The following is a 23,001-nucleotide window of genomic DNA, read 5'->3' as shown; positions in this document are numbered from 1 at the left end:
TTTAATAATTAGTTATAATTCAAATTAATTATTGGTTATTAATTAACAATAATTGTATATAAGTTATAAATTGATAATTATCAATAGTAATATACTATAAATACTAATATTACTCCATTTTAATACTAATTATTAAAAACTTATTATTGAATAATAATAATTATTTATTAATTATTAATTATTAAATACTAATTATGAATTATTAAATACTAATTATTAATTATTAAATACTAATTATTAATTGTTAATTATTAATTGTTAATTATTAATTGTTAATTATTAATTATTAATTATTAATTATTAATTATTAATTGTAAATTATTAATTATTAATTGTAAATTATTAATTATTAATTAATAATTGTAAATTATTAATTATTAATTAATAATTGTAAATTATTAGTTATTAATTAATAATTGTAAATTATTAGTTATTAATTAATAATTGTAAATTATTAATTATTAATTGTAAATTATTAATTATTAATTATCAATTATCAATTATCAATCATCAATTATCAATTATCAATTATCAATTATTAATTATCAATTATCAATTATTAATTATTAATTATTAATTATTAATTATTAATTATTAATTATTAATTATTAATTATTAATTATTAATTATTAATTATTAATTATTAATTATTAATTATTAATTATTAATTATTAATTATTAATTATTAATTATTAATTATTAATTATTAATTATTAATTATTAATTATTAATTATTAATTATTAATTATTAATTATTAATTATTAATTATTAATTATTAATTATTAATTATTAATTATTAATTATTAATTATTAATTATTAATTATTAATTATTAATTATTAATTATTAATTATTAATTATTAATTATTAATTATTAATTATTAATTATTAATTATTAATTATTAATTATTATTAATTATTAATTATTAATTATTAATTATCATATATTATGACTAATTATTAATAATCAAAAGTTAATTATGTCAAAAGCCAAAAGCCATTAGCCAAAAGCTGCTCCAACTAGCTTTTGGCTTTTGGCTTAAAAGTCAGCTTTTCAGCCAGTTAAAAAAGCCACTAATAAAACATGTTTTTTGGCTCTTTGACCAACTTGAACAAGCCAAAAGCTGGTTTCCAAACACCCCCATTATTTGCTGGTCCCAACCATGGCTTGTATCAAAGTCGAGTCAATTTTGTGTCAGTTTTGCAGGACATATTTGGATGCGTAACTTGATGCATATGAGCCTGATGAACCTCTAAAAATTTCGGTTAACTGTGAATAGCCAAAATAGGACACCATGACTGCTCGGGCGCCACGGGCAACCATGACCACAACTCTTAGAAGTAGGGGAGAGCTAAAAAGATTCCCACCTCTGATAACCTTCACTTGTTAAGATTCAAATTCGAAACCTTGCGCGATTTGGTACAAGCAGCTTCGCTCTACAAAAACTGAATACACATAGAAGGCATGCAAAATATTTCTGATGCAAACTATTAACACTAGTCAGACCAAGGTTACAATAATTGATGCTGGACAATTGACCATATTCAAATTACATCGATAGACTATCTACAAGATTTCTCTTCATAAGTGCGACCATCTTCTAATTCGAAAAAAATTCTATAAAATAAAATAAGAAAACCCAACTTTTGTAACGCAAGCTGAAGAGTAATGTCTAGTGCTAGAAGATCAAGACACGAAACAAAAAAAATCACTAAACGACACAACCAGTTCTACTGAAATATACATATGTAACAACCAAAAAATTAGAATTGAAACTGCAGATAGACTGGATTAAGAACTGCCAACTTTTATACAACTCCATGATGCTATCAGATCGAAGAAGTGGTTATGCTGGGTACCAGATGGGCATTAAATTCCAGATTAAAGCAACGTGGCTCAAGAATCTGGCAAAAGTTATCACCACAGCTTCTTCATGGACATTCTTGGGAAGTGATTTGAACTAGCAACCTCAACCAAGACTTGGCCACAATGAGCTGAGTTTTGCCGCAAGTTTTGCAGACTTGTAGTCATCCCGAAGCTGGATAAATCTGAATCGGAAATAAATGTGCACAATTAGGAGATAGCTGACAAACAGCTTCAGATAAGAGAGACAAAATATCTCTGTGAGCTTCTCTTTTTCATTGTAAAGGGGCATTCTAGGCTTAAATTTGCAGATTGCGTTACGTCTGTAATGGGCATATAAGAAATAATATCATGCTGCCAGGAGCAGTTTGATATCTAGGATTCAGAAACTAAAGCAACAAATGCAAGTGCAACTAGGTAAGACATATATATATATATATTATAAATATATATATATAAACAACTCTTTCATTATCTAAAGAGCCATTGGTAAGAAATGAAACACACAAGGTCAAAATTCTAGCGTAATCCTAACCATGGACATCATGACACAAAATATAGAAATTCCAGTACCTTTGTGCATCTTTGCGGATACTTGGGGTCCCCTCAAACAGAGTAGAGAGACTTTCAGGGGCAACAATGAAGACATTAGCCAAACTGGAGACAAAAAAAAAAAAATGTTAGCTGTGATTTGTGAACAATGTCAGATGGTATACTATATTGTTTCAGTCTCATGCATCTTACATTCCTAATACTTCAAAATGCTCATCGACAGAAGGAGCATTGAAGCTGCGCACAAATTCTCCATACTCTGTTATGTCACGCTTCAGCCGTAACCCCCCACTGGAAAGTAGAAACAAATTAAGGGAGATAAAAACATACGTTAATGAAAATTACAAATAAAACAGAAATAAAATAAAAATTAACCTAAAAAGGCACTAGAAAATTTCTGAATTGCATGTTAATATACTATCATAATTTCTCTAATAGCGATGAGATTGATAACAAGACAAGGAGAACATTCTGAGCTAAAACAAGAAAAATAACAATTACGCTTCACGCATACAAGTATACAACAAGGCATAAAAAGAAGAAAACAGTTAATTCTTTCTTCTGTACAGAAGCAGAAATGATTCACAAGTCAACACAAGAGAAGTATTGTGGATTCTTAAAATGTATAAACAATATTACCTCCTTACTAACACACGCCCCCCCCCCCCCCCCCCCCCCAAAAAAAAAAAAAAAAAAAAAAAAAAAAACACACATTAACAAAATTATTCCAAAAAAAAAAGAGAACTTTCTAAATAGTGTCCACGCCTACTCCACATTTCCTGTTTTTTTTTTTTAATGTCTCATCCTGTTTTATAGATACTGCACAGTATGGAGTACACCTTGGCCTTAGTAATTCATAAGAAACATAACTGATGCCTAGCCCCTTGCCATCAACTAGATGATAACTTTTGTTATAGATTACTAATATGTTGGACTTCCTGTGGTTCTTCCTTGAGCTAATGTTGCAGAAAGATGGGGTTATTTCAAGAAAATTAGTTTAAATAGGAGGTTTTCACGAGTTAATGATTCAGCTGGTTTATGTAAGAAGCTCACTTTGTTGTCGGCACAGAGGAAGCATGTTTATGGTTCAGCTATTTAAGTGAGGTGCCCTTTTAAAATTGTTGGCAATTAAGATGCATGTTTGGTTCAGCTTCTGACTATTGTACAGTTTTGTTTTGTAATAGAAGGAGCCAAGGAGGCAATGTAATGTATTGCCTGTCCTTAAACGCATCTGAAGTCTAGTTTATAGAAATTGTTACTGTTCAATTAACAGCAAAGACATCCATTACCACTTAAGGAGCACACAACAGAATAGTATAAAAGCGAGGAGACAACGTGAAGGAAAAGAACAAGAAACAAAGACAATACATAAAATATAAATAAACATCTGATTATCTTAGTTGAGACTTATAAACCCCACCCCCCACCCCCCCCCCCCCCCTTTTTTTTTTTGTGCTATTAAATATAAAATATAAGCATGGATTATGTATATAATATGTGGTGGCATAATGGCTAAGTATTTATGTTCTGTATTACTCCTCCCCTCCTCCCCCCCCCCCCCCCCCCCAACAACAACAAAAAAAATGTCAGGGCTCAGGGCTGGTGACTCCTAAGTACCATAGTAAAAATTTAGCTTTTACATTATTATTTGAAAGATAAAACAAAATTTCAAGTCATCTAGGTCAAAGCTTACTGGCAATCCAGGCATTATGTTAAGCAAAAATCAGTTACTAAAGGAAAAATGCTTTCAATCAGAAGAAAATACAAGGGGCTATAAGATGCCATACAAAAAATTACCTGGGATTAAAAGTGAACTTTTGCCAGTGACTGAGAAGCAACTTATGCAAGCGGTTTCCCTAAAAAAAGCAACCATCAAATTTAACGAACAGGTCATACTGAAAATTCTGTTAACAATTTAGTCACTATAGTAATTTCACCAAATTATCCCTCTTTATGATGTGAAGTTCTTGCATATATCATTAACAGGTCTTACTGCCAACTTATGAAAACATATTATAGGAACTGCATTATATGGATAATGCCTGCCTAACATAACACACCACAACTATAAGATGTTAAACACAGATTAAAATGGTACAAGGTTTTGCAACAGATGCAAAGCAGAATTTATTGTTCCTCTGGTACACTGTGAAGGATACACATTTTATGCAAAAAGAACAAACCCTCCACAGGGTTATAGGGAAGAGAGCAAGCAAAAAGAAGATCCTGAGAGTCCATTGGTCGTACCATTCATTACAGTGGTTTAACTTCTCAGGTTTTCATGATTGAAGATCTATTGAATTATCTATCATAAGATTCACAACATGTGATATGAAACACGGAAAAGAGACAAATGAAATGATGCACTACGCGAACTTGAGCACAAAAGACCAATAGGAAAATCTGCAAACCACATGCCAAATATGGAACATGGTGTAATAGACTAACCTAAAGGGTGGTAGTATGGGAATTTTAGTTATATTAGTTTGCTAGGTTAATAGTCCCTTAATATAAATAGAGAGAGAAGGGAAAGAATAGGCAGGCAGAAATTTGGAGTGATTTCTTAGGAGAGTTGTGACCTAAAGTCACTTTTTGGAGCTTTGTAGGCTAATCCTACTACTATCCTTTGTAAGAAAACATTAATATGTTTAATCAAATTTCTGAGCTTTCTCCATTATTGTACTGTTATTAGCGTGAGTTATTTCAGTTCATTACACATGATGGAGAAGAATCAGAAATGATAAAAACCAGTTCTTTCCAGGATTCTTATGAAACACACAATAGTACATCAACATAAAAAGATAGTTACAAGTTATTGTACCAATTCCGTAAGAAACGCCTGCTTGTTGAGACCCTCTAAAGCAGTGAAAGCAGACTCCAGGACACGTGAAAGATATGTAACAACTCTGCAGGAGTGAAATAATGACATAAAGAACATCACTAATGCATTAGCTTCAATTTCCAACTTAGCATATAAGATTCTCTTTAAAAAATAAATAAATAAATAAAAAATAAAAATAAAAATAAAGTTTAGTCATTAAATTTAAACAGCACAAGTTAAGTCCTTCTTCAAGACCTAAAAGAAATCACACCACTCTATCCAGAGCTAGAAAAAAGAGACAATCAACAGTTGGAAAACTTGAAATGCAGTTGTAGGTTTGTAATTGATATGTTATAGCTTGGTTCTGGTCAAAAACAACAGAAACAACCAAAACTTAGGAAAGAAGTACCTAGTACATGCACTAGTAGGCCTATGATCAGGAACGATCCCATCTTCAGGAGAACGGTAATCAGTTACTTTTTGCTCAGCTGACAACAATCTTTCCACCTGCACATGGGAAAGATATGAATTAATAATCATACCAGATAAAGAAACATGAAATAGAGATATTAGTCACGGTAAAATCAAAGTCTAGTTGAAATTTGGCAAACCAGAAAACTAAGCCATATTGACCTACAAAACAAGTATACAGCTGAATCTAACAAGGTGCTTTAAGTTGAAAGTAGGAATTTAATCAAGAATCAGATTCCAGACCTCAGCCATCACAGTGTCAATGCATTGTTGTAGGCCTTTATGAGCTGCAGATTCTGCCTTAGACATTGCTGTGGCCATCTCTTCACATGATGCAGCATGTGCTCCATCAACAGGAAGTAAAAGCCGAGATATCGAATTGGCAAAATACTGGAGAGAAAAATGGTGCTTGAGTAACGCTTCATAAGGAAATGAGGCAACAGTATAACCTAAATTGACATACTTGCTGGACTAAAGCCACACTACTGGCACAACGTTGTACAGCAACCATGAAAGATCTGAAACTGCTTTCACCAGCAGCAGCAGCTGCCTCTGCCTATACAAAAACAATCGAAGTCAATTAAGTCAAGAATGGGGATACCTAAAACAAAACATGTTCTTTCCAGTGTTGACGTCATGATCTACCAGTTGCAGATAAAAAGTACAATGTTTTCCTTATTGTCATTAGATTGTTATTATATTATTTAGGCTGTTCAGTGGACAAGGAATGAAATAAATACAGCGGAAGCAGCAGCGGCAGCAACTCTTCGACTGATATTTGTTCCCAGAACAAATCTTTCCCGCAAAGCTGCAGCCTCTGTCAGGCCTTCCCTAGCCCGTTCAAGGCCTTCAGTTAAGTATTGACTGACCTGAGCATCACAAGTAGCCATGAAAAATGAGTAATCATATTTTAGTAACCAAAGAAAATGCCACATAGCAAACAACAACCCACTTACTTGGTCCAAAAGACAGGTGAACACGGCTCTTACATTTGCTGCGAGGATAGAAGGCTGTATAAAGATAATTAAAAGTTACAATCATTTAAAAACCATCAACAATAATCCGCATAATTCAACGACTACTTTTTATCTAGGACTAATTAATTAATCATAATTCAAAAACCAAATGCAGATAGCAGCAGTTTCAACTATAATCTGAATCCCTTCCTAGAATGTAGCATGTTCTGCTACATGGAATGGGTACAGGAACGTAAATTAACACCAAACTTTGTTAAAATAGGTACTGAATCAGTGTACCATACCACAAACCAATACAAACTAGTTCATGGTTCCGTGGGTGATGAGTGAATTAGATAACAGCGTTTCCAACTATGCAGGCTTTGATCACAAGTTCTTGAATTAATTAAAAAAACTAGCAGGAAACGCATTCTCTAAGTCTTGAATAACTTCGAAAGTCACGATACACATATACGCCATATTGATTTCTCAGCTTTCAAAGGCACTCTGGAAAGCAGATATAGTGATTCATGAACCTTAGACTCTTAGAGGATACTAGCTTTTGGGGGTAGTCCAGAGTGGAATGTACTCGGTGCTCTAGTCAAGTAACCACCTTAAGTCAACATAATTGTATGGCATCCTCTGTTCTACATTAATAATGACACTAAATATGATACACAAATATATTAGACCAGTGAGGAAACTCTGTTGCACTTGAAGGAAAAATATTGTCAAAACTTGGTAAAGCATAACCAGAATATATTACGACTCCAAGATCAGATAGCCCATAATACATCAATTCATGAAAGTTTAAGATTTCAACTAGACAATGGATGCAGAAGATACTGGCATACCATAAAGTAACAAAGTCTGCACTTATATGCCTTCAAGAATACACAGATAATTACATCGATTTGTGGTAAGAAACAGAGAAATCAACAATGCTTAAAAATAAGGATTACCTGCAAAGAAAACAAATTGCACCTGGATACAGCTTCCTCATTCCAGCGTACAAATTCTGTGACCACAGCAACAGATATTTGTTGGTGATTAGATGCTATAGAGGCTCCTTTAGATCGTCCAATACTTCCAGTTCCACCACCTAATTCAGCAAGACTTTCAGCACGCAATTCTTCCATCTATATGGTACAATAAACATCACACAAAACCAATTAATACAGCATAACTAAAAGATTATAGTCTAATATTATTCTAGATACAAAGAAAAAAAAGGTTGCACAGGATCCAACCTTTGCTTGGTATAATTGTTTAAGAGAGGCCCGTTCATGTTCTGGGTATTCATCTTTATGTGCAGAAAATAGAGATTCCGTCAGACCTGAATACAGACAAAGATCAATCAGCTGTCACCTACAGACTTTAGAAGGTTTCAAGGCCTCTGTGAAAGCTTTGGTTTGATTCAACAACTAAGCCCTTTAGTGGGTCATAGAAAAATGACGAAATTTGCTAGCGCCTTAACCTATAACAACATTACAAGGCCCAAGCACTTTAATGTGTGACACATGAACATTACAAGGAGTATTGTAATCTTAGAAACTTGTTGATTAGCAGCCATTACTTATATATGGTGTCTTATCAGATGATACCATGTAATAGATATGGTGGGCATACATGACCACATACAAATCCCTTGCACAATTAAAAAAATTTATGGCACAGAGCTTAGCGAGATAGAAGAATTCTAGACAGAGAGCAGTAAGGAACTAGAAAAGACTGGTAATAGAAAGCAGGAAAGTATGTCATCTATGAGGATCCTCAGCTAGCCACTATCCATGACAACACAAACTCAAGAAAACGTGCAAAAAAATACAAACACAAAACAAAACTAAACAAAAAATAATAGAAAAAACAAAGATCAAAGTGCATTACCCTCGACATCCAAGTCTCCACAGCCCACTGCACGAAGGTCCCTAGCAAGTTCTTGTGTTTTCTCATATGCCACAGCTAACATTCTGAGGTACTGCACCAAACGTGGAAAAAGACTGTTGAGTAGCCCCTTTACAAAACAGCAGTAAAAAGAGTCTAGGATTTGGAATCACAAGTTACCACTAAGAGTCCACCCTCCTCCATCGGAGGTGGATGGTTAAGAGATGGCTTCCGCAACAGCTTGTCTAAAAGGGATGTGACTCTTTGCTCCAAAACTCTCTGCAATAAGTTACAGGAACAATCAACAAAAGGGCTTAAGGGGCTTAACAACACATGTGGTTCTCATGTACATATCTGACTGTTAAACAATACTAATAAGTTTCAGAATTTCTGAAATAATGACAGTAGGAGAATCAGAGAACAGAAAAGGAGAATTTGAGGACCCAACTCCTACACAATTACCTACATAAAGAAATATAAAAAAAATAAATAATAATTAAAAAAATAAAAAAGAAAGCATAGGTACCTGAACAAGGATCGCCATAACTTCATTTGGTGAAGGAAAAACAGCCATTATTGTGGCAGATTCTTTTCTCACAGTATCTGTAACAGATTTTTCAATTAGAAGAAATTGAGGGCACAAACTTTTCTATATCTTAGATAAAAATCAGGCTTCCAAAAATTTTCTTGGAACATCAGAAAAAGCTTCCTGTTACTTTTTTCCAATCCTCTTTATTTTCTTCTCATATTATACATATGATATTTACATTAAAGTGCATCAGGATTGAAACCAAACCTGCAATTTCCTTGTATAGTGAAGAAAGTCCTCGAGCAACATTACTAGGATTGGCTTGTGAACCTTGATCACCCAGAACCAATCTGCTATCTGCACTCATGATCTCCACATCAATAAACATTGGGCGTGTAGCCACATAGTGTTGCATGGCACTGCTACCCCGGTTAAACTGCTCAAAAAACGATAAAGTCAATGATATGGAAAATGACAAATCATCTGCAATCAATTGCAAACCAAACTGAATATCAAAATCAATTGCAAATCAAACTGAACATCAAATGAGCTGCAACAAGACAGAACTAATGCAACCTCTCTATAGCAACAATAAAAAGTTAAGAACATAAAGTATAGGTCACAAATGCAGTCTATCTCCCCTAAGATTTGTTCTCTTCACCTTAATTCTTATTAATCATTTCTTATTCTTGTTAAAATCAGAACAGGTCAGATTTTCTTAATTCCGTTTGCTTATTGCCATAGACCTATAATTTTGTATTTATAAAAATTATGAAAATTAGATATTTGAAAACTATACATCAACACAAATCTTACAAGACCCCGCTTGATAATGTCTTTCTTATACATTAACGTACTACCAAGACACCAAGATTAAAGTTTAGTCAAATTAGACAATCAGATCAGACTAGAAAAACTCATATCACATCAGACCAGACTTTAAAAAATTCAGACGACAACATCTTATTTCAGGTGAAGAGAACAAAGCCTAAGTTGTGATAGTGTAACAGATGAGATAGTGACCAATGATAGTAATGAAAGAGCTTAGCTAAACGCAATTGCAGAAGAGGTGAGAGATTATAGAAACATGGAGGGTCATAAAAACACAGAGACTAAGACTAATAGCCAAACAATGGCAAATGATTCAAGACTTGGCCTATAAAAAGGAAGGAACAAATGTCATGAAGTAAACTGTTAAAGTAGTACGTGTGGAGAAGATTTAGGGTATGTTCACATTTACTGAAGTAAACTGAACTGAACTAAACTAAACTGATTGGAGTTGAATTGAACTAAACTGAACTGTAATGAATATTTTATGAGGGGAGGAAATTAGGAGCTGAACTGAACTGAACTAATTGGAGCTGAACTGAAGTGAATTGAACTGGAATTAAGCTAAAGTGAACAGGCCCTTAAAGGAAATCGAAATATATTTTGATTCATAAAGTTGAAATAACAATATATTGAAGATAAATATCAAGTATTCCAGAAACTTTACAATCTCCCAAAGCTAATGAAGCAAAGCTAAAATAGTCTTCTCAATTTTTTTCATAATCCATTATCTTCTTACCCTCCTCTATTTATAGACTTCCTGATTCCTCTTTCCCTCCAAAGTTTATTTTCCATCTTTTCCTCAAGCTTTCCAACTGATTTTATGTGCAATTACAATCATACCCCTCCCTATTGTTTGCTACTTGGCTGATTATATTAAACTCCATGACCCCTGCTCAAGGTTTGAAGAAAACAGCTTCAGGGGAAACCAGAGTCCCAGATATTAAAAAAGGCTAAGGTAAAAAGAAACCAAAACAGGGCTTGCATGCGTTGGATAAGAATAATCACCAGCCAAGAATACATACTAAGTGATGCAAAAAGAGTTCTTGAAGGATACTTATTCTCATAAATACCTGACACTTGTTCCCTATATTAACTAGTATAATTGAAACTTGTCAATATGCCACAAATTAAAGAAAGCTTTTACAGCCTAGCGACACTAGGGCTGCTTACATCCCATCCTCCCTGGAACAGTAAGAGTGAATTGCAGCTCATTGCTGCTGTTAACCTTCACGAAATACCATCAGAGCTCTTCATGGTAAAACAAATTTTCAGGAAACAATAGAACTCGAATTTGAAAAGCTGTCTACGTATATTGATGCATGCTGAGATAATGAGAAATCCAAAAGCCCAAATATGTATAAAACAGAAAAATGCATCAAACATTAGCGATTATATAATAAGTCCACCTTATTGGTATAACACACAAAATCCACACTGCAAAAATTGATAAAAAGCAAATAAATCAATCAGAAATAGGAAAAATTAATTTCAATAATCCAGCCTTAAAGTGACTCACTAATTATAATCTAATCTTTTGATTATTTTTTTTAAGAATCCAACCTTTTACCCCTATTGACTTCTAGTAATCCCAAGGGCCATAACCTTGCCATGGGAGATTAATTGTCCTCGTGTCGCTTTCTAATTTGTCGAAGTATATATTTTATTTTATACTTATTATTAGAAATTAATACTCCTTCAACAATTACCCACCACCTCCCCGGCCTCCATTGCCGAACAGACATCCTACCTTCCACTTGCTGGCAAGCGCTGACTACCTCTCTCCCCAATGCCGGCAAGCTCTTTTACACTCCCTTCCACCACTCGCAAGTTCTCTCTCTCCTCCCCATCCACCAACACCTTCCTCTCTCCTCATCCTCTACCGAGAAACCACCATGATCAAACCCACCAAACCCTGCCCACCCACTAGAAAGCCTACCCACTACCTTTAAAAACCTAACCTTGCACCGGAAAACCAGCCCCATCAGCAATTAACCCTCACCAGCAGCTTCAAAACCCTTCAATGTAATTTCCCTATAGCTCCCGTTTGCTCATTTGCACTAGAGTTTTCGAGGAGTGAGGATAAAGCCTACCCACACCCTCCAAAACCCAGCTCCACCAACGCTACCCCTCCACATCCTTACTCTAGTTCTCCTCTCTCGCCAGGAAAATTGACAGTGAAGGTCGAATCATGCGTGGGTCATTTTATTCCGCGGTGTGGTTAGGTGGTCGTTTCACATCACAAAGACTTGAAACGGTGGTGTTGAAGTTGGTTTAGGCATTGGTTGTGGACTGTGAAAGGGAGGAAGAGGAGAGTGATTAGAGGTGGTCAAAAGGTGATGGCGGTCAAACAGTGTTAGTGATGGCCATAAGGTGTTGACAATGGTCAAAAACAAAAAAATGAAAAAAAAAATTAAATATGACCTATTCTTCTGGTAAACAGTAAATTGGGATCAATGAGAGCAGATATGTGCAAAAGGTTGGATTATTAAAAAGATAATCAAAAAAGTCAGATTATTATTTGCAAGCCAATTAAATGTTGAATTATTAGAATCAATTTTTCTTCAGAAATTAAAGAACCAAAATATTTTTTTTATAAAAAACAGATTGATAGCAAAAGAAAAGATACAAAGTAAAGAGACCAATCACATAGAGCAAGAGAGAGAGAGAGAGAGAGAGAGAACAACAGCGGTAAATCCATAGTCCCAAAATGATTCGAGGTTGGCTAACACCAATTGTCATAAGGAGTCATCCAAGAAAAATGGAACAAGAAAAGTGAAAACTAAGTTTACGGAAGCTAAAATAAAAATCAAAAACAAAAACAAAAAAAGGAAAATGAATGGAGGTGAGAAAGTGAAAGTAGAATTGGAAGAGAATGAAGGAAAGCATAGGGGAGCAAGATCATGAAAATGGAGTAAAGCAAAAACCCCCAAACACAAGAGGGTATATAGAGACAATTCAAAGGATAATGCCTCATGAGCATTTGTGATGAATTGTTTGAAATTTGGATTCTGGAATTCTTTAGTCAGAAATTCAAACTGCTTGCTCCCATAAAGTAACCAAGAAAGACAAGTGAATCGTCACCACAATGCTATCAAACTTATCCCACATTATAGGGAGGGGGAGGAGGCATATTGCCACAACTGAATGCCCCTTATGCCTTCAAAATTTCATACATGGTGTCAATGACCTCCATGAGTATACATCCAATGGATTCCAATGAAACTAATAAAGTATTCGTAGATGACAACCCAAAAAACAATGCTCCCTTGTCTCATCATTAAAAAGACGAAATGTACAAGTGAGGAGATAAAGTATTGTGTGGTCTTTGAGCCTCCAAATTATCACCAGTATTGAGGTTTGAGGATCCCCAAACTACTAACCTAGGCAAAAGCTTTCACACGCTTTGGAATTTAAGCCTGGATAAAAGTCAGAAGAGGGAAAAATTACAAATTGGCAATACTTGAAGGTGGTTGTAAATGGAACCCTGAGTAAAGAATTCCCCCAACACTCCTAAGGGTCCATTCTAAATTGGAAATCCAAGGAAGGTTATCACCATTCATAGATAATCATTTTCCAGAGAATCACCTTTTGCAAAATCAAATTATGAAACTCACTGAAATTTCCTATTTGTACATACTTTTTTTACGGGAGACTTAATAAGACCTTAGCTAGAATAGCAAGAAGCATGAACTGTGAATTTCCTCAAGACACCTTAGAAATGATTCCCCTCCAGTTTCTATAAAGCATTTTGCAGTATGCTGCTTTTAGCTGAAAAAGATTGCAGCATACTGCTCCCCATTCAGGTCAGATATATGTTTCTGCTCCTTGCAGCTCAAAATCTAAAAGCATTTCTACTTTTTAGTAATCAGGTCTCACGATCAGCAGTAAGGGACATATTAGTAATGAGAGGCACTGCCCCAGAGTTTTTAAGCAATCTCAGAGAGCTTGAAGAGAAATTCATCAAGAAAAGTGGCCAGGAGAGGTGCCTGAACATAGTCCACTAGGTGCACAAGGACGGGTGGTCTGGTGGAGCATGGAACAGGAAAAATTGTGTGTTCCTAAACAAGCTAAATTAATCTTAGCAGAAACAACTATCCAAGTAAATATTATGGCGTGTCAACTAGCTCTCTAGAGAATTTTACACTAACAATTAAAACCATCATTATCTATAGTAGTTGCTTCTTCTGCTGGGCTAAAGCCAGAAATGAAATGAAACAAGTATTAAAAAAGAGATCTGTTTGATCAACAAATTTTACAGACTAATGTGCACCAGCTTGCAACCCAGGAAAGAAAAGGTAAGATCAGGATTAATTTGTAATTAATAGCATTTTTATCTAGGGAAAATCTACCATTACTATTTCCCTTGGTTTTATAATAAAATGTAGGGATAAACTACACCTAGAACAAGAAGGCTTTTCTGCTACATCCATCCCATGAAGCTGATAGAAGCTCCTGAATCAAAGACCAAAATTGGACGAATAGAGCCTCTACGAGATGTACTAATCAGATCATCATATCTACATAAGTTCAAATCTCGGTCCTAGCTGGCATAAGGCCAATGAAGAAGGCATTTGTTTGTTGACTATACTATCATGAATCATGAGTCCAAGCCATGCAACTATGCAAGTAATCACAATCTTTAGATATCCATCAAGCGCGAAGATTAATTGACAGGTTATGGCAAAAGGAAAATGCTGTAACAATGTGGAGATGACCAAAAAAAATATAAACACAAGAACCGGCCCATCTAATGTCCTAGGAGCGAGGTACTAAATTATCTTATAAGAAATAAAAATGACTATATGTCAAAAATAATCAACTTACTACAGGAATCTCTCATCTAGATGATATACTTGCATTTATGTGATGATAGATGACATACTATTTCATGTAAACAAGGAAAACCACATGAAACTTTTTGGAAAGGCAATTAAGCAGATGTTACCTGGGACAATATTTTAGCACATTCTGCCATGGTTGACAGTTCCCTTCTCTGTGATGCAGCATCAAATCTTTGTAATAATCTATTCTCCAATTCTTAAGAAAAAGACAAACAATTAAAAGTTTATAAGAAGAAACCAAGACCCAAACAAGGTCCAGAAAATCCGGAGGCAGTTAAATTTAGAAACCATACAACAAAGGTTTGCAATGCTAAATATATTTCAAAGTTATAAAACAATATCAAATGATTCCCCGGTCTTAAAATAGCTCCACAACTCTTCTTGGTTCATAAGCAAGAAAGATATGAAAGTTATTACTTAAAATTGCTGCTGTCAAGTTCTCAGAAAAGACCAGGTGGTGTTTTATATGATTAATCAATGACATGTATTTAATAAAACCTGATTTCTTCAATCTTTTGTGAATATCATTAGTGACTAAACTACTAAAGCAGAATGCCTAAAGCAGAATAACAAACTAACCATTGCAGTACTCCTGGAGATTAGCAACAGCGACTTCTAATCCTCTACTGGCAGTGGCATTTCCTGTGGCCGTCTGTACTCCTATCCCCTGTCTTCCTATATCTTCTTCAGCAAATTGCCCTGTAAATACGAATGGGTGTTTAAAGATTCAACATGAATAGAGAATAGAATGCACAGATGTGACAATCCTCTGTTTTATTACTAAACAACACATGAATATAGAATATAAATTATAAGAAAATAAATTTATAAGCTCAACTTTATGGGTTAATGTGACATCTTACGTAGCTTCTGTGCAATTGAAGCTGCCTCAGCAACACGACTGTCATCGGAAAACAGAGGCGAAAGTTCCATAAGATCTCCAGGGGTGCTGTTAAACTCCATCAAATACTGTAAATTTTATAAAACAAATACAAATTAGGCCTGCGATGACAAACTATTCCAGAAATTCAAGCATCTAATATTACCTTAATAAGATCTATCGTTTGGCTTGCAGTTTCTCGCTGAGCATCTGCACTCTGGCAATAGAAGATATTACAAGGGTTAACATTGGCAACTAACCAAAACATATTTGGAAATTTTTAATTAAGAAATATACACACACATACACACACAAATTCAGCACAAAGTAAATTGGGGATCCAAAATGGACAAAAGGATAAGCCTAGAAGCAAATTCAAATACACTTCCAGCTGATACTTATTACATAAGCTTCAAATAAAAAGGCAATTCACCTGCAGATGATCTCCAATTTTAGCTGCAGTCTGTCCAACACTTGAGATTCGAGAATCCAACCTTGCAAAGCTATCAAATAGCCCATCCACACCTTTTTCCAGCTGAAAGCAATAAATAAGACAAATATGAACACAAACTCGTGCACATCAATAGTCAAATATTTTCACATGCAAAGCTCCACGGTATGCTATTCACTGTAGCAAAATCAGCAAAATTTAGGAAAAACAACACACTTCAAACATATCATGCTAGAAAAAGTTAGTGGGATTGGTAGAAGCTGATAATAGTCTCAATTGATAGTTGCTCATGACACATGATAAGCACTCATTTAATATGCATAGCATTATTTCATGCCATTATAATTTCTATTACTTTAAAAGGGAAAAATACTAAGCTAGACTAAATTATAAATCCAATCAAACAGAATTAAATTAACAAGCGAAAATATGATGCAATTAGAAAATTAGCATACAAACCTCGGCAAGTGTTTTTCGATGCTTAGCATCCTGTTGGGAAACCTCCTTTCTTAGACTGCTAAGCCTTGTATCAACCTTCATAACAAATTGCATATATAAGATAGAAGCTCCAATTATAACTTAAAAATACCATACTCAAGCACAATCACTAATTGATCACCAAGGCATAAAATTAACACCTGCTGCCGGAGATCGATTAACTCCTTGCAAGAATCCTTAAAGAGTGACAAGAGAGCATCAACTTCAGGAAACAAAGGCATGGAGTTGGAGACCCCTTTTGCCGCATCCGTATTTCGAAAATTCCCATTTGACAATGCATCATTGCTACTAAAATTACCATGACCATCGGCTGCTTCGCCGTCTTCCTCATTATAAGAGGGTAGCAACTCGTTTACCAAATTTCCAAACAATGCATCAAATGAAAAATCCCCCTACAATTAAAAAATATCCAATAAATTATAACTCAAAACCCTTATTCCTTTTTCTTCAACATCTAATATCAAAAAGTTGTAAGACAAATTGGCAATGCAATCATTCAAAATAAATTAACTACCTAAAATTAAGTAAAATATGAGTTGGGTTTTTCTTTATACCTTAAAATCTTCAATGTCCAAAATCAAAGGCCCATTTCCAGTACCCTCTTTCATCTCTTATTTCTGCATACAAAAATGAATCAATTACATAAACCCAAATGAAAATCAGCAAAATTACGAACAAGGGAGAATCTATTGGTTTTAATTGGTTCAACTAAACCCCCAAATCTGGAAATTTCCATGAGCTTACCAATGTAAAAATGAAGATAAAAAATGTTGAGTTGCAGCAGAAGAGAGAGAAAATACCTAAGAGTGAGTAATCCCAAATTGAGATTTGTGGGAGATCCGACGAAATTCTGATCGATTTGGTCGGAAAAGTTTAAAATGGCCGGAGTAATTTGGTTTTGAATGTTCTTATATGTTCGTCAAATTGTGGGCAGGTAATTTTGATGATGAAAGAAATTGAGTGCGATGCGCGCGTGTTAGTCTGCAGTCATGATGTATGCACGGGCTTTAGAGCTTAGCACGGGGTTCGGGAGGTGGTGCAGTGAATAGCACTACAGCTCATAGGATTGAGTCTGGTAAGACTCTTAATAGATGGTAGTCGGGTTGGTTCTATTCGAGTCGGACGATGTTTGAATGAGAACTCATTCAAGTTTGATCATAGTTGCTTGTACGGTAAATTGGTTTGTTACGATAAAATAGTATTAGTAGGGATATCAATGAGCCAATGTACCCGTGAATAGCTTCGGTTAAAGTCTATTTGTTTGATAAACGAGCTCGAACAAAGACTTTAAGCTTGTTTAGTATACAAGACTAGCTCCGAACAATTTAATAATCCACTCTTTCATGTTCATTTATATGCTCGCTTGTGTTCATTTATAAGTTTAACACTTTTAAACTTTGTCCTAACTTGACTCTTTAAAAAAAATAATAAAATAAAAAGTTAATGCCATTATGTTATTTTGAAATGAATTTATCTCTTTACAAGAAATTTATAATATATTTAGTTATTTACTCCATTTTCTTTATTTGCAACCGTTTGATTTTTACACTATTCACTTGCTTCATTTTGACTAGCTTTGATGATTCATAGCTAAGCAACAATATAGTCATGTGATATCTCATTAGATTTATCTCGATTTATATTATTAAAATGTGTATAATTTTTACATAGTGGTAATTAAAAATATTAGCGATTGATGAAATAATGCAGTAGCAAAAGAGAAAAAAGAAGTGTTGCACGTATAAAAAAAAAATTGACCACGTGTATTCTGTTTTTTTTTTTTTTTTAACACTATGAACAGTGTATATCTTTAATACTAGTGTGTTTATTAATATAACCGTTCATTAACTTGTTTATCAAAACTAGTATTAAAGCTCATATCTCGACTTGAACTCAAACTTAAACTCGAACTGATCAAGCTACTCGTGAGTCATGTTCGAACAACAAAATACTTCAAGCAAGCTAGAACATGCGAATTTAAAGCTAGATTAAGCTCAACTTGAGTTCGATCCGTGTATCTTATATTCTTATCAAGCCTAGCTCGAACATGCCAATACTCAGCCTGCAGACATCCTTATCTATTAGAATTGCTGATTGTAATGTCAATCAAGAATCTCATGATAAGGTCATGTCAAGTGAATATGAATTCCAGGTTGGGTTTGAGTTTCAGATACAGGAATAGGACAAGTTTGCCATATTTTGGTTTCACATAATTACATTTTATTTTGTTTTACCAAACTAACCTATTTTACCTTCACACTTTACTTCAATCGTTACACAACTCTCACATGCAACACTTTTCCCTATTTGAAAGCTTAAGTACCTAGTAGTTAAGTTTTATATTAATGGGCCAAGATCATGCTGGACCAAAAAGACAGAAAATCAACATGGTAAGTTGGGTCAGACCAAGGCTTGGGCTGAAAATGTTTGTCCAAACCTGTAAACTTTATCTAGTCCTAGTGTATTTCAGGCCATTTCGAGACAAGAAAAAAAAAACAACTTAAAAATGTGAAAAAATGCTTTGAACATAGCCTATTAATAAATAAATAAATAAATTGGGCTGAATTTTCATGTCCATTGCCTGCCCAAAACCGGGTTGGGCAGTCGGGCTTGATCACCTCTTTCACAATATACATACTGTTGAAAATAAAGAAAGGAAATTCAAAGGGTCAGATATGGGCACCCGACCGGGCGCGAGAAGACGTATGGAAAAAGGAATGTCCGCGCCGATTGGGCGCGTGTTTGTCCGTTGGACTCCAACGGCTCCCTTGGATTCCTCTTCTTGTTTGATTTCTTGTAACCCCCCATTTAAGAGGATGATTATGGTGTTTTAATCACCATAATATTTCTGATTTCCTTTCCTTGTTCATAGAAGATTCCTCCATGATCTTTCATCTTCTTCTATCATTCATTTCTATAAATTGGAGGATGTTTTCTGATTTTGATACACAAGAAATACATATCAAACACAAGTTTCTTTAAACACATACTCTATATTGGGCATAAGTTACTTGGCTCCAACCTTCCACCCAAAAGTGCCTTTGTGGGGAAGTGGTGTGTTAAACTTAGGGAACGTGCCGGCAAATACAATTGTTCACCCCGGTTGCGCCGGAATTTCGTTTTCAAGTCAGTGATTTGCATCACGACACACCGTACTCTTTCATTGTCATAAGATCATCTTTCAATCTTCTTATTTTAATTTCGATATAGCCTTGAAAATACTTCTTATATTACAACACATACTTTCATAAAATCAATTACTCTAAGGTCTTAAAATGTTGTGCACAAGTATTACAGTTTAGGTTCTCTTGTTAGGAACTTTGCATCATCAAGGAGATTTTGAGTTTAGTTTTGAGTGCTCTCCACTTCCAAACTAAAAGGATCAAAGAGTTGTTCCTCATTAATGAAGCTTGCTCTATCTTCTTTTCACAGCAACTATTCCTACACTACAATATTCACATGATGGAATGAATTTTTTTCAATATTATTTTTATTAATAGACAAATAGAAGAATTAGTAGTTTCTCGGTATACATTTTCAATCAAACTAATATACTTTAAAAAATAAATAAAAAATGAAGTAGTCGATAACATATTGCAAAATATGGTGACTATAGGACCAATTATGATTGGCCCTTCACCTCAACCTGGGCCTGGGCCTATCACTACCAAAAATTTTGACCCAATTAATATGAAAATTGTAAAAAAGCACATAAATATATGAGGGAAAAAAATGAAATTAAGGATTTGTTCACTTTAGCATTCAGCTCATTTCAATTCAGTTCAGCTCCTAATTTCCTTCTCTCATAAAATATTAGTTCAGTTTAGCTGTAATCAGTTGAGTTTAGTTAAGTTTAGCTCAGTTCAGTAAATGTGAACATGCTCTATGTAAAACAATTCTAAAATCTAGATAACGACCGGCATGTATTTATGTAAATAAAGCTCACAAATCTAGAAGGATGAAGTGGTGGGTTCATAATTATAATTGCCCACATAAACTCCCTAATTCAACTTATTCAAGCCTCAAGTATTTTATAAATTTATCAAAATTGGCCCTTTATTTTATCAACGTGCTAATATGACCAAATTGTTGATTATGATGTTTTTGGGTAGTTTCAGTACATTTTCTTTCATAATTTGTTTGTTACAGGGAAATTCCTTTTCAAATACTTTTACATCACAAGTCATGAAGTCAATGTTCATGTCGTCAAAAATTTCTTATTTGACATGTTAAGACATTTCTTTCAAGCAAACATATGATAACTTCATTAAATTCAAATGATTCATTGATTTTTGTAGATACTTATCCTAATCTCCAACCGTAACAATCCGTTGCAATCAATCATCATGAAACTATGAACTAAACTTGTACAGAATATATGTGAGAGGAAAAATTACTTTTCATATAAGTTTGGAAATCTTAATAGTGTAGCATGACAAATATTAATTTGAACGTAATTATATCTATCTCATTCCACTATGAGCCTGTGCACATTTAGTAAAATATGTTGAACTGAACTAAACTGTTTGGAGCTGAACTGAACTGAACTGAAATGAATAATATTTTATGAGAGAGGGAAATTAAGAGTTGAGCTGAACTGAACTGATTGGAGCTTAACTGAACTGAAATTAAGTAAATGTAAACAGTTATGATAAGGTTAATTTTAACATTACCACTTATTAAAGGGGTCAATATATTTTTGATGAGATAGTTTCCCCTTATGAGCCAGATTACTAATATATTGAAGCATGTTTTTAAATAAGACTATCTAGGTGTCAAGTGTGACTCTCCCTTTTCAAAGATGTTTTTTTTTTAGGAATTTTTCACTGTTACTACCACTCAAATATCCACATTTCACTTTTACTATCCATCTAAAATTTTATTTTATTTTGCTACCACCTAAAAATCTAAAATCATATGATTTAAATTTCACTACCACTTAACGGAATCCATTAGGGTTCCGTTAAGTTTATTCAAAAAATAAAATTTAAAAAACTCAACCACCCTCAACTGCCCAGCCCCCCCCCCCCCCCCCCGTCAACCACCCTCTCCCCTGCCGGCGGCCGGCGCCCAAAGATTTGGTCGGCACCGGTGACCCCTTTACTGACTCAAGGCAATGCTCATTTGTTAACCATGAAATCATTAATGTTGTTCCTTTGAATCAAAAATTTTATTACAAGTACGAAAAAATTACTAACTCAAGGCAATGCTCGCATTTAAAAGCTAGTCCCTTTATCCTCGTTTTTTGCACCATGTGACTCATAACGCTCTCACATAAAATGAGTCTATGGTGTAATAAAAAAAGGGGATGTAATTTACACAACACACGAACACTTGAGAATGGGATGCATGTACACCCATCGAGCAGGGGTAATAATTTCTGCACCCACCCACCTTTCTACCCATTGTTTTGTACTCCCACCGTTTTTAAATACTTGCTGCACTTTCTTTTTTCGGCCGTATTGCTCTATTTTCTTATTTGGAATGCTTTTACAATATTAAATTAATTTTTCTCACCTAGTGGATCCACCATGATCATATTTTATTATTTTCATATTCTCTTTCCTCCAATTCTCTCCACTACTTTTGTTTTTTTACAAATTTTATTCTTTCATCCACCCCACTGCTTTCATATTTTATTACTTTATTCTATTTCTCCTAAAACTTTACGGATAAAGAAATGGAGCAGGTATTTTAAAACGGACTTCAATTACATTTTTTCTACCCCCATTTATTTTAACTATGCATATAGAAACAAATACAGTAGTTTATTTCAACTCATCACGCATTAGTAAGCATAATCACATCCTAAAGCTTTCAAGCCTCACAAATTAAATCGTCGATTAGTCCACGTGCTTGATCTACCAACTAATACGATGTAACTGTCTAAATTTAGGAGTTTAGTGGGTACCCCGCAATGTCAATTGTGGCAAACAGCACATCATTTTTGAGCATTCTCCATATTTCTACATCCACCATATTCTACTTCCACAATTTTATATCCTCTCTCCTCACCCCAACCCCATATGGGTCAAATCCCTTCCACCCAATCATGTCCTTCCATGTCACTAGATCTTCCCACGTCATCATGCTAGGGTGTATCCTATTCAGCTCTCACTTGTCTACCCCATGCAATGGTCATCGAAACCAAGATTGATCCCATCGTTTTTATATGCAACCTTTCATATTCTTATAACAGATGCAAGAAAGATTAAAGTTATCAACAAATAAGAACACATTTTTCAGTGATGCATCAACAATAAGATAACTATGTCCATAAACAAGCGAGAGAAAAGTTTTATTAATAGATTTCAAAATATTCATAAAGGGAGTCTTTATAATAATAGTCCTAAACAAATAAGCACAATAATAGAAAATAGTGGCCCCATAACAAACACCCCTGTGATAGTCGTTTAAAGAGGG

General features: G+C 34.3%; 1 protein-coding gene across 1 annotated transcript; it reads right to left on the bottom strand.

Moving 5' to 3' along the window:
- Positions 1 to 1,466: 1,466 nt before the first annotated feature.
- LOC145583839 (exocyst complex component SEC10b-like) lies at positions 1,467 to 17,561 on the bottom strand. Its single transcript, XM_081640804.1, has 25 exons — positions 17,379 to 17,561; positions 17,133 to 17,195; positions 16,719 to 16,970; positions 16,540 to 16,614; positions 16,063 to 16,164; positions 15,796 to 15,846; positions 15,613 to 15,718; positions 15,329 to 15,448; positions 14,854 to 14,945; positions 9,345 to 9,513; positions 9,075 to 9,151; positions 8,729 to 8,827; positions 8,552 to 8,642; positions 7,915 to 8,000; positions 7,627 to 7,803; positions 6,665 to 6,718; positions 6,449 to 6,577; positions 6,172 to 6,264; positions 5,952 to 6,098; positions 5,647 to 5,744; positions 5,238 to 5,322; positions 4,214 to 4,272; positions 2,609 to 2,707; positions 2,438 to 2,521; positions 1,467 to 2,049 (listed from the first exon to the last, which is right to left on the bottom strand). The coding sequence occupies exons 2-25, from the start codon at positions 17,184 to 17,186 to the stop codon at positions 1,971 to 1,973; spliced, it is 2,478 nt and encodes an 825-aa protein (XP_081496930.1). The 5' UTR covers positions 17,187 to 17,195; positions 17,379 to 17,561; the 3' UTR covers positions 1,467 to 1,970.
- Positions 17,562 to 23,001: the final 5,440 nt, after the last annotated feature.

Source organism: Chenopodium album, chromosome 2 (assembly GCF_948465745.1).
Source record: "Chenopodium album chromosome 2, dcCheAlbu1.1, whole genome shotgun sequence".
Taxonomy (NCBI): Eukaryota; Viridiplantae; Streptophyta; class Magnoliopsida; order Caryophyllales; family Amaranthaceae; genus Chenopodium; species Chenopodium album.
Note: the sequence above shows the minus strand (reverse complement) of the source record. Positions and strands in the feature narration are given on the sequence as shown.

What these genes read in the sequence shown, in the direction of transcription:
- LOC145583839 (XM_081640804.1), bottom strand. Translation starts at nt 17,186, where the DNA reads ATGAAAGAGGGTACTGGAAATGGGCCTTTGATTTTGGACATTGAAGAT. An exon ending in ATCGAAAAACACTTGCCGAG is followed by an intron (nt 16,165 to 16,539) that starts GTTTGTATGCTA and finishes TATTGCTTTCAG; the next exon opens with CTGGAAAAAGGTGTGGATGG. An exon ending in CCTACTAGTGCATGTACTAG is followed by an intron (nt 5,323 to 5,646) that starts GTACTTCTTTCC and finishes TCACTCCTGCAG; the next exon opens with AGTTGTTACATATCTTTCAC.